Here is a 12554-nt window from a genome sequence, read left to right on the forward strand (position 1 = left end):
ATTTCTTCTGTTACCCAAGGATTTCTACTAGCCCCCGTCTTTTTACCTACTTGATCCTCTGCTGCCTTCGCTACTTCATCCCTCAAAGCTACCCATTCTTCTTCTACTGTATTTATTTCCCCCCATTCCTGTCAATTGCTCCCTAATGCTCTCCCTGAATCTCTGTACAACCTCTGGTTCTTTTAGTTTATCCAGGTCCCATCTCCTTAAATTCCCACCTTTTTGCAGTTTCTTCAGTTTTAATCTAATCAATAGATTGTGGTCAGAGTCCACATCTGCCCCTGGAAATGTCTTACAATTTAAAACCTGGTTCCTAAATCTCTGTCTTACCATTATATAATCTATCTGATACCTTTTAGTATCTCCAGGGTTCTTCCATGTATACAACCTTCTTTCATGATTCTTAAACCAAGTGTTAGTTATGATTATGTTGTGCTCTGTGCAAAATTCTACAAGGCGGCTTCCTCTTTCATTTCTGTCCCCCAATCCATATTCACCTACTATGTTTCCTTCTCTCCCTTTTCCTACACTCGAATTCCAGTCACCCATGACTATTAAATTTTCGTCTCCCTTCACAATCCGTATAATTTCTTTTATTTCATCATACATTTCTTCAATTTCTTCGTCATCTGCAGAGCTAGTTGGCATATAAACTTGTACTACTGTAGTAGGTGTGGGCTTCGTATCTATCTTTGCCACAATAATGCGTTCACTATGCTGTTTGTAGTAGCTTACCCGCATTCCTATTTTCCTATTCATTATTAAACCTACTCCTGCATTACCCCTATTTGATTTTGTGTTTATAACCCTGTAGTCACCTGACCAGAAGTCTTGTTCCTCCTGCCACCGAACTTCACTAATTCCCACTATATCTAACTTCAACCTATCCATTTCCCTTTTTAAATTTTCTAACCTACCTGCCCGATTAAGGGATCTGACATTCCACGCTCCGATCCGTAGAACGCCAGTTTTCTTTCTCCTGTTAACGACATCCTCTTGAGTAGTCCCCGCCCGGAGATCCGAATGGGGGACTATTTTACCTCCGGAATATTTTACCCAAGAGGACGCCATCATCATGTAATCATACAGTAAAACTGCATGCCCTCAGGAAAAATTACGGCTGTAGTTTCCCCTTGCTTTCAGCCGTTCGCAGTACCGGCACGGCAATGCCATTTTGGTTATTGTTACAAGGCCAGATCAGTCAATCATCCAGACAGTTGCCCTTGCAACTACTGAAAAGGCTGCTGCCCCTCTTCAGGAACCACACGTTTGTCTGGCCTCTCAACAGATACCCCTCCGTTGTGGTTGCACCTACGGTACGGCTATCTGTATCGCTGAGGCACGCAAGCCTCCCCACCAACGGCAAGGTCCATGGTTCATGGGGGGGGGGGGGATTGTGATGGTATCCTACTAATAAAGAACATTAGCTCTAGCCATTGCGGATAACTTCTCAGTAGCTATGGCAGAGGTCAAGTAAGTAATAGTTCATTAATTAGACAACAATGAACGTATCACAGGTATATTTTTAGATCTGGCAAAGACCACTGACACTGCTCACCATCAAGTTCTACTAAAAATGACAAATATTAGGAATAGTACGAGGGTGAGTCAAATGAAAATATTAAATATTTTTTAAATATTATTTACTGTGCACAAGTGGTACAAAGCTGTATCACTTTTCAACATAATCTCCCCCACGCTCAATGCAAGTCATCCAGTGCTTACAAAGTGCATAAATTCCTTTAGAAAAAAAATTCTTTTGGTAGTCCGGGCAACCACTCATGCACCGCGTGGCTTACCTCTTCATCAGAACGGAACTGCTTTCCTCCCATTGCGTTTTTGAGTGGTCCATACATATTGAAATCACTTGGGGCAAGGTTTGGTGAGTTTGGTGGATGAGGAAGGAACTCAAAGTGCAGGTCTGTGACTGTTGCAACTGTTGTACAGGCAGTGCGGGGCCTTGCGTTGTCATGTTGCAAAAGAACACCTGCTGACGGCAATCCGTGACGCTTTGATTTGATTGCAGGCCGCAGATGATTTTTTAGGACATCTGTGTATGATGCACTGGTGACAGTGGTCCCCTTAGGCATGTAATGTTCCAAAATGACGCCTTTTTGTCCCAAAAGAGAGTCATCATAACCTTCCCTGCTGATAGTTCTGTTCGAAACTTCTTTGGTTTTTGTGATGAGGAATGGCGCCATTCCTTGCTCGCTCTCTTCGTTTCCGGTTGGTGGAAGTGAACCCAGGTTTCATCCCCAGTAACGATTCTTGCAAGGAAGCCATCACCTTCTCGTTCAAAGCGCCGAAGAAGTTCTACACAAGCATCAACACGTAGTTCTGTCATTTCAGGAGTCAGCTGCTGTGCACCCATCTTGCAGACACTTTGTGAACCTGGAGCACAATATGGTGTGCTGAGCCATGACTAATCTGTAAACATGCTGCAATGTCATTCATTGTCACTCGGCGGTTTTCCTTCACTATGGCTTGAATTGCTGCAATGTTCTGTGAAGTCACGACTCGTTGTGCCTGATCTGGACGAGGAGCACCTTCCACTGAAGTCACACCATTTGCGAACTTCCAACTCCATTCGTAGAATGTTTGCTGTGACAAACATGCATCACCATACTGAACCTTCATTCGTCGATGAATTTCAATAGGTTTCACACCGTCACTGCGCAAAAACCGAGTAACAGAACGCTGTTCTTCCCTGGTACAAGTCGCAAGTGGGGCGGCCATCTTTATACTGATACTGCGATGGTGTGTGTGCATCTGCACTATGCTGCCACCTACAGGCCATTCTGAAAGCCGTTTGTAGCACGCTTACCGACTTACAGGATAAAGGCGCGAAATTTCGATTTCTTATTACAAATTTAAGGTTTTCATTTGACTCACCCTCGTAGAAATATCACTAACAGGCCTCTGAGGCTTGATGGTAGGTAAAGGGTTAAAATAGTAGAGGAGAGCCAAGGAATGAATACGGTAGTCGGTTCAAATGGATATAGTTTCTGTTGTTGAGACGTGCGGCTATCTTTGATCCCTCGATTGTCGGTTGTGCCGTTGCGTGGCCATCTTTGTCAGAGCGCGCATCCGTGGCGCGACAGCGGAACCCTGGTAGTTGGAACGTGGGCTCCACGCAGTAGAAGGTTGGAGAAGGGACCACGGCTGAAGCAAGTGGGCATGGAGCACTGTGCTGTTTGATAATGAAGCCGTGAACCTGTTGGAGCAGGCGGGTGTTTCGAACTGCCGGTAAAGCGACAGTGCCTGAGCCACGTGCTCTGTTTGTGCCTGCCGGCATACGTCTAGGGCAGTAACCTGATGAGGGAGAACGTCAGACGCAGATCTGGGGCCATCCCGTTCCAGATGCGAGTGGCCGGTTTACGATGTGGACTGTTTGTGCCTTGTTGCGGAAGTGCTGTCTGAATCTTGTCCCAGTGAATTAAAACGTTGACCTTTAATATGAACCATGCGGTCGTTAACTTGTGTGCGTTTGTTATGTGTTCGGCAGCAAGGCGTTCTATCAGAATAGGTCAAAGTCTGCGATTGAACTACACTCATGCTCATAAATTATGGATAATTGCAGAATCTGGTGCTACACAACGTGGCACTTCACAAACTGGCGCTAATAGCATAGGCACACAGGGAACACACACGACACAGATCTGTAAGCCCACGGTATTGGTGATAAGTCGAGAAAACCGTCCCGAAACACATGTTCTACAGAACGCCACTATTTCCTGCGCATGTACCCCGACATCAATATGGGATATGATCACCATGCACACGTACACAGGCCACACAACGGGTTGGCATACTCTGGATCAGGTGGTCGAGCAGCTGCTGGAGAATAGCCTCCCATTCTTGCACCAGTGCCTTTCAGAGCTCCTGAAGTGTCCTAGGGGTTTGAAGACGTGCAGCGATACGTCGACCAAGAACATCGCAGATGTGCTCGATGGGGTTTAAGTCTGGAGAACAGGCAGCCACTCCATTAGCCTGATATCTTCTGTTTCAAGGTACTCCTCCACGATGGCAGCTCGGTGGAGCCGTGCGTCATCATCCATCAGGAGGAAGGTGGGACCCAATGCACCCCTGAGGTGGACATACTGGTGCAAAATGACGTCCCTATACATCTGACCTGTTACAGTTCCTCTGTCAAAGACATGCAGGAGTGTACGTGCACCAATCATAATCCCACCCCACACCATCAAACCACGACCTCCATACACGTCCCTTTCAAGGATATTAAAGGGTTGGTATCTGGCTCCTGGTTCACGCTAGATGAAAACCCGCCGATAATCACAGTTCGGACTATACCTGGATTCGTCCGTGAACATAACCTGGGACCACTGTTCCAATGACCGTGTACTGTGTCCTTTACGGGCTCTCCTGTGACCAAAAGACAGTGGAATGCACTTTGCAGGTCTCCAGGCGAATAAACCATGTCTGTTCAGTAGTCTGTAGACTATGTGTCAGGAGACAACTGATCCAGTGACTGCAGTAAGGTCCCGAGCAAGGCTACCTGCAGTACTCCGTGGCCGTCTGCCGGCATTGATGGTGAGATATCGTGTTGTACACTTTGGACGTCCCGTACTGCAGCGCCTGGACACGCTTCCTATCTGCTGGAATCGTTGGCATAATCTTGAGATCACACTTTGTGGCACACGGAGGACCCGTGCTACGACCTGCTGTCCTGCGGTCGGGGTAACTACTAGTATTCTGTAAGCTGTGACGTATCTTCTCGAGATCTCGTTAAATCTGAGTTTGAATATAGTTTGGGACCAATTGTATGCAGTTCCTAAGAACTGATAAGTGTATTTATACTTCATACTGTATTACACTACTGGCCATTAAAAAATGCTACACCAAGAAGAAATGCAGATGATAAAAGGGTATTCATCGGACAAATATATTATACTAGAACTGAATGTGATTACATTTTCACGCAATTTGGGTGCATAGATCCTGAGAAATCAGTACCCAGAACAACCACTTCTGGCCGTAATAACGGCCTTGATACGTCTTGGGCGGCCGGAGTGGCCGAGCGGTTCTAGGCGCTACAGTCTGGAGCCGCGTGACCGCTACAGTCGCAGGTTCGAATCCTGCTTCGGGCATGGATGTGTGTGATGTCCTTAGGTTAGTTAGGTTTAAGTAGTTCTAAGTTCTGGGGGACTGATGACCACAGCAGTTAAGTCCCATAGTCCTCAGAGCCATTTGAACCATTTGATACGTCTGGGCATTGAGTCAGAGCATGGATGGTGTGTACAGGCACAGCTGCCCGTGCAGCGTCAACACGATACCACAGTTCATCAAGAGTAGTGACGCGTATTGTGATGAGCCAGTTGCTCGGTCACCATTGACCAGACGTTTTCAATTGGTGAGAGATCTGGAGAATGTGCTGGTCAGGGCGGCAGTCGAACGTTTTCTGTATGCATAAAGGCCAGTACAGGACCTGCAACATGCGGTCGTGCATTATCCTGCTGAAATGTAGGGTTTCGCAGGGATCGAATGAAGGGTAGAGCCACGGGTCGTAACACATCTTAAATGTAACGTCCACTGTTCAAAGTGCCGTCAATGCGAATAAGATGTGACCGAGACGTGTAAGCAATGGCACCCCATACCATCACGTCGGGTGATACGCCAGTATGGCGATGACGAATACACGCTTCCAATGTGCGTTCACCGCGATGTCACCAAACACAGATGCAACCGTCATGATGCTGTAAACAGAACCTGGATTCATCCGAAAAAATGACGTTTTGCCATTCGTGCAACCAGGTTCGTCGTTGAGTACACCATCGCAGGCGCTCCTGTCTGTGATGCAGCGTCAAGGGTAACCGCAGCCATGGTCTCCGACTAATAGTCCATGCTGCTGCAAACGTCGTCGAACTGTTCGTGCAGATGGTTGTTGTCTTGCAAACGTCCCCATCTGTTTACTCAGGGATCGAGACGTGGCTGCACGATCCGTTACAGCCATGTGGATAAGATGCCTGTCATCTCGACTGCTAGTGATACGAGGACGTTGGGATCCAGCACGGCGTTCCGCATTACCCTCCTGAACCCACCGATTCCATATTCTGCTAACAGTCATTGGATCTCGACCAACGCGAGCAGCAATGTCGCGATACGATAAACCGCAATCGCGATAGGCTACAATCCGACCTTTATGAAAGTCGGAAACGTGATGGTAAGCATTTTTCCTCCTTACACGAGGCATCACAACAACGTTTCACCAGGCAACGCCAGTCAATTGCTGTTTGTGTACGAGAAATCGGTTGGAAACTTTCCTCATGTCAGCACGTTGTAGGTGTCGCCACCGGCGCCAACCTTGTGCGAATGATCTGAAAAGCTGATCATTTGCATATCACAGCATCTTCTTCCTGTCGGTTAAATTTCGCTTCTGTAGCACTTCAGTTTCGTGGTGTAGCAATTTTAATGGCCACTAGTGTATAAATGAAATATGTGGAGCAGACGAAGTCGTTGGTACAATGGTGACACAGGGGGCGTGTTGAGAATGGGACTGACAAAAGTGTAGGTGACAGGCATTAATTCTGAATTTTAGACGTTTTTGCAGATCAGTTAAAAAAAATTAAAGTGCAAGGGATGAAAATAAAGTATATCAAAAAGTTTGCAAACATTTAATGGATAGTCCATGAAAAAAGGAAAGTAAAACGTGAGCAGCGAAAGAAGGAATGCGTTAGAGGTTTAATATAGTCCTTCAGCGATGCATAACATAATAAAGAGGGAAATGACGCGTGAAACAGATTTTTCTCTGATTAGAGATCACACTGGCTACTGTACTCACCTATAGCAGTTGTTGATTCAATGCACGGCATGCCAGGTGCTTCAGATAAGGCCGAAAGGGCGACGTAAAGTGGGTACACACCCGCTGAAACCGTTAGCAGCGATCTGGATATTGCTATCACGGTTATGCTCAACAGAAATTGTTTTTTTCTGCCAAATCTGGAAACAATGAGATTTTCACTCTACATGAAAAAATTTATTAATTTTATCACTCAGTGTAGATGGTCATTACAGATTATATAAAATGTAATTCTTATAAAAATAACATATAGTTTCACCTTCTGCTGCAGAACTAACTATGAAGTTCCGTCGTTCTCAGATAAATGTTGCTGTCTTCAAAAATATTTATATATGTTTCAGGTTAGGTAATTTTTGTTATTATACTTGATGCTAAAATCGTTTATTCAGCTCAGTTTCTATGAGAAATGTGAAACCTTCTCCGTGACCTGATTAACGTGCTGCAACTCATAGCAACGTTAGAAATCTCTCTTAAAACTTTACTTTGATCCGTACTTGTGAAGTAACTTATCTCATTCCAGATTTACACTAATTTATCAAACATTTGAGGTCTTTCGACCAATGCAATTTGCGAGTGCAGAATTATCAGCTTGTTACTTTCCCATGGTCGTCTTCGTTGGTCCAGCGCACACTGTAGGTAACAACAACCGACTATTCGGTTTTGCCATCTAGTAATTAGAGTCCTAATTTGATCTGGCCAAGTAGTCACCAGGCGAGTTCCATGACATCATATGCAACTCAAGTTTACAAATTCCAACTAACTTTCTGTCTTTCTATTCGAAGATATCATGTCAAATCAGTTTGTGGTAGTAGTTGATTTGTACATTGCTGGAAAAAATGCAACATGCTCAAGGGAAAGGTCATTTTATTGATAAATGAGGGGCTAAGAGTACAAGTGATACAAGGGTTTGCTGAAGCAAACTCAGTAAATGACTGCCAAAGTTAAATCACTATTTATAAATTATTTGAGCTATTATCGAAACATCAGTATTTTTTCCTAATGGTCAATTGGCCTGTGTATAGTTGTAGGTATGGTTAGGTATTGTAGTGCCCCTTCATTATTTATATAATGTAATAAATATCCTTATACTTCTTGCATCTTAAATCTTTTTAGAGTAAAACCTGTAGAAGTGCGAAATCATTTTATTTTTAGGCAGACACGTATAATAGATATAGTACACTACTTTTCACTATAAAACGAGGATATGTGAGTAATTAAAACTAAATTAATACAACAAGCGGAAAAATAATGGGTACACAGAAAATAAAGTTAAAAAAACAAAACGAAAACTTACTGACGTGGTTCCAACATAAATGAGCGGTTATTCATAGCCACTTTCTCTAATCCCATCACTGTTAGCATCTATAGAACCGTAATCATTTCCTTTTGCGGTATCCCTTGTAGAATGTCCTTGCTGGGAAACACTCGGGTAGCTGTACCATTGTGCATTTTCAGTCTTCCTCGTTCCCTTCTCTGACCACGTCCTCTTCTTTTTCAAATCTTTCTTCTTACACCCATGGTAACTGCTGTCTGGGAATAGCATATAATGTTGTTGTAGAACTCAAAGTGAAGTGGAGAGATGTGGTTCTTCATCTCCCCAAGAATTTTCCAGCCGTCAAATTTTATTTCAAACTTATCTTGATGCATAGGCTCAAGAAGAGGTATCGATGGCAGACCAGTCTTGGGCCTCGTAAAGTCCGCTTCTATAAATAATGAATGCTTTCACTGCACTGTTAGAGGACTATCTTTGCTGATTCATATCCACCTGGTTTACTTTCCTTTGTATTTTGTTTCCTTCTGCGTCTTTAGCAACCTTATCCTCTTCTATGGCATCCATAGCTTTAATTAAAGGAAAGTTTCTGTCTTCGTTTCCACTACCGAACGTGTTCTACTGAGCTTCTTCACCACTTGCTTTCTGTCTTGGGGAAGTAACACATGTCTGAAGTGTTTCCTTGCCTTTTCGTAGAGGCCAAAATCTTTATCACATTCCGTATATGTTTGACCAAATTCAGAGACCTTACGATCTATAATGTGCGTGTGCTCATTTTGCCTCGACATGTACAAGCGGTATTTCAAATTACGGCCTATTTAAACATGCATTAAATATTACTATAAGAACTCTTGAAAGCACACAAATTTCACTATTGTTGTACTCTCAAAAAGTTAAATACCCGAACCTTCATTAAGGATCAGCAATTCTCCTCCCGCTCGCCATTTCATGTGGACTAGTTGCATTCTAATTGCAGCCCAGGCACTGGCTTGGAGCTTAAATTTGATCGTCACAGAATATGGCATTATACGGGAAATCGATTGAAGTGAATTTGCTCAGAAGGGATCCACGTTTTAGCTTGCTTGCCAAATGTTTATTTAGATCATTTCTGTTGTGAAACCCCACTTGTACCGCTTGCATTTCCAACCCCTCAAATAATGTGACAAGTAGTTCTTCATTCTAGAAATATATAGTATACGCTAACAAAATCATCAGTTTTGTCAACCAAAGACTTCTGGCATAGGAAGTCTCCCTCATTTTGACAACAGCCTTCTGAAAGAGGACGGAGGAGTGGGCAGAGATTCAGAGCACCTTCTTGACCTTGGGGTGGGAAACTGCACCTAGAGGTGGAAGAATCAGCAATGGTCAACGGCTTGACGATGCAGAAGGCAACAGAAACCACTGCACTGAAGGTGCATAATGTGTATCCACAGAATATGTGGCCTATAATTTAGAAAGCGTCATCATGACCTCACCAGTCTCAAAGATTCCTGACCAGTACCACGTTCAGATCTCCGGGAGAGGAATGCAAAGGAGAAAGTGACCATTAAAAAAGACTGAATAACCAAAGGAAGGATAACGTTCTAGGAGGCAGGGCGTGGAAGGTCCGAAGTTTGAACGACGTGGGGAAGCTAGAAAATCTGAAGAGAGAAATGCAAAGACTCAATCTAGATATAGTGGGTCCAGTAAAATGAAATGGAAAGAAGACAGGGAATTCTCGTTACATGAGTATAGGGTAACATCGACAGCAGCAGAAAATGGTATAATAGGAATAGGATTCGCTATGAATAGGAAGGTGTGGCAGAAAGTGTCTTACTGTGAGCAGTTCAGTGATAGTGTTGTTCTTATCATATTCGACAGCAAATCAACATCGACAACGAAGGTTGAGATATACATGACGATGTAGCAAGCAGAAATGAAGAGATAGAGAAAATATGCGAGGATATTGAACGGCTAATTCAATAAGTAAAGGGAGAAGAAAATCTAGTACTCATGTAGGACTGGAAATACAGTTCTTGGGGAAGGAGTAGAAGAAAGGGATACGAGAGAATATGGGCTTGGTACTAGGAATGAGAGAGAAGAAAGGCTAACTGAGTTCTGTCACAAATTTCATCCAGTAACAGCGAATACTCTGTTCAAGCATCACAAGAGGAGCCTTATACTTGGAAAAGGACGGGAAATAGGGGAAGCTAAGATTTCAATTACATTACATCATGGCCAGGCAGAGATTTCGAAATCAGATACTGGATTATAAGGAATATCCAGGAGCATATATAGACTCAAATCACGATGTACTAGTGATGAAGAGTAGGCTGAAGTTTAAGAGATTGGTCAGGAAGAATGAATACGCAAAGAACTGGGATACGGAAGTACTAAGGAATGAGGAGATATGCTTGAAGTTCTCTAAGGCTGTAGATACTGAGATAAGGAATAGCTCAGTGGGCAGTTCAGCTGAAGAGGAATGGATATCTCTAACAAGGGAACCTCCCCATCGCACCCCCCTCAGAATTAGTTATAAGTTGGTACAGTGGATAGGCCTTGAAAAACTGAACACAGATCAATCGAGAAAACAGGAAGAAGTTGTGTGGAACTATGAAAAAAATAAGAAAAATATACAAACTGAGTAGTCCATGTGTAAGATAGGCAACATCCAGGTGGGTGTAAATCCTTGAGCGCCGTGGTCCCGCGGTTAGCGTCTGCAGCTGCGGAACGAGAGGTTCTAGGTTCAAGTCTTCCCTCGGGAGAAAATTTTAATTTTTTATTTTCAGACAATTATCAAAGTTCAGGCACTCAAGTAAAATCAACTTCGGTCTCCAAAATTCCAGGACATGTTCAGATTTGCTTGGACATATGCAGGATTTGACGGTCTACACACGGAAAAATTTGAAAACGTTAAAAACATGTTTTGACAGAGAACAGACAAAACTGTGCGACTGTGAAACTGTTGCATTCATTTGTTGCAATTTATGTGACAACCTCTTATGTTTTCATCACTTTCTTTGGGAGTGATTATCACATCCACAAGAAAACCTAAATTGGGCAAGGTAGAAGAATCTTTTTACCCATTCACCAAGTGTACAAGTTAGGTGGGTCGACAACATATTCCTGTCATGTGACGCACATGCTGTCACCAGTGTCGTATAGAATATATCAGACGTGTTTTCCTGTGGAGGAATCGGTTGACCTATGAACTTACAATCAAATGTTTTCGGCTTCCATTGGACAGGCACGTCCTTTCGGCTACTAATCGCACGGTTTTGTGGTCCGGTCGCAAAACACAGACACTAAACTTATTACACTGAACAGAGACGTCAATGAACGAACGGACAGATCATAACTTCGCAAAACTAAAGAAAGTTAACTTTTCACTCCAGGGAAGATTTGAACCAAGAACCTCTCGTATGGCAGTTGCTCACGCTAACCACGGGACCACGGCGCTCCTAAACTCGAACTCTCCTAGATGTTGCCTATCTTGCACAGGGACTACTCAGTTTGTATATTTTGCTTAGTTTTTTCATAGTTCGACACAACTTCTTCCTGTTTTCTCGACAGATCTGTGTTTAGTTTTTCAAGGCCTATCCACTGTGCCAACTTATAACTAAATCTGAGGGGGGTGCGATGGGGAGGTTCCCTTGTAAGAACAGGAATCACAGAAGTTGTAAAGAAAAACATAGGTACAAAGAATGTAACTGCGAAGGAACCATGCATGGCACAAGAAATACTTCAGTTGATCGATGAAAAATGGAAATACAAAAACGTTCAGGGAAATGCTGGAATACAGAAATACAAGTCACTCAGGATTGAAATAAAGAGGAAGTGCAGGCAAGACAAGGCGAAATGACTGCATGAAAAATGTGAAGAAATCGAAAAGGAACAGGACAGAAAAGTCAAAAAAGTATTCAATGAAATTAAAAGCAAGGATGGTAATATTATGAGTGCAAAAGGAATTGTACTGTTAAATGCATAGGAGACAGCGGGTGGGTGAAAAAACTGCGTTGATGGCCTATATGAGGAGGAAGACTTGTCTGATGTGATAGAAGAAGAAACAGCAGTCCATATAAAAGTGAATATTAAAATTAGAATTTAGAAAAGTTTTGGAAAGCTTAAGGTCAAATAAGGCAGAAGGGATACATAATCTTCCAGCGGAATTTCTAACATCACTGGAGGTAGGGGCAACGAAACGACTATTCAAATTAGTGTGTAAGTCTGGCAATATGCCATTTGAATTTCGGAAAAATATCATCCACACCATCCCTATGACTGCAAAGGCTGACAAGTGTGGTAATTATCCCACAATCAGCTTAACAGCTAATGCATTCAAGTTGCTTACAAGAATAATATACAGAAGAATGAAAAAGAAAATCGAGGCTGAGTTAGATGGCGATCAGTTTGACTTTAGGAAAGGAAAAGGCACCAGCGAGGAAGTTCTGATGTTTCCACTGATAATGGAAGCAAGTCTAAAGAAAA

General features: G+C 43.2%; 1 protein-coding gene across 2 annotated transcripts in view; it reads right to left on the reverse strand.

Moving 5' to 3' along the window:
• The window catches only part of LOC126475321 (solute carrier family 22 member 7-like), a 117327-nt gene that overhangs the window by 39204 nt on the left and 65569 nt on the right, over positions 1-12554 (reverse strand). For both annotated transcript variants that reach the window (XM_050103106.1, XM_050103105.1), the window contains exon 4: positions 6800-6957. In XM_050103106.1, coding sequence (XP_049959063.1) covers positions 6800-6957 — 158 coding nt within the window. The remainder of the gene's footprint in view (positions 1-6799; positions 6958-12554) is intronic.

This window comes from Schistocerca serialis, chromosome 4 (genome assembly GCF_023864345.2).
Source record: "Schistocerca serialis cubense isolate TAMUIC-IGC-003099 chromosome 4, iqSchSeri2.2, whole genome shotgun sequence".
Classification (NCBI taxonomy): domain Eukaryota; kingdom Metazoa; phylum Arthropoda; class Insecta; order Orthoptera; family Acrididae; genus Schistocerca; species Schistocerca serialis.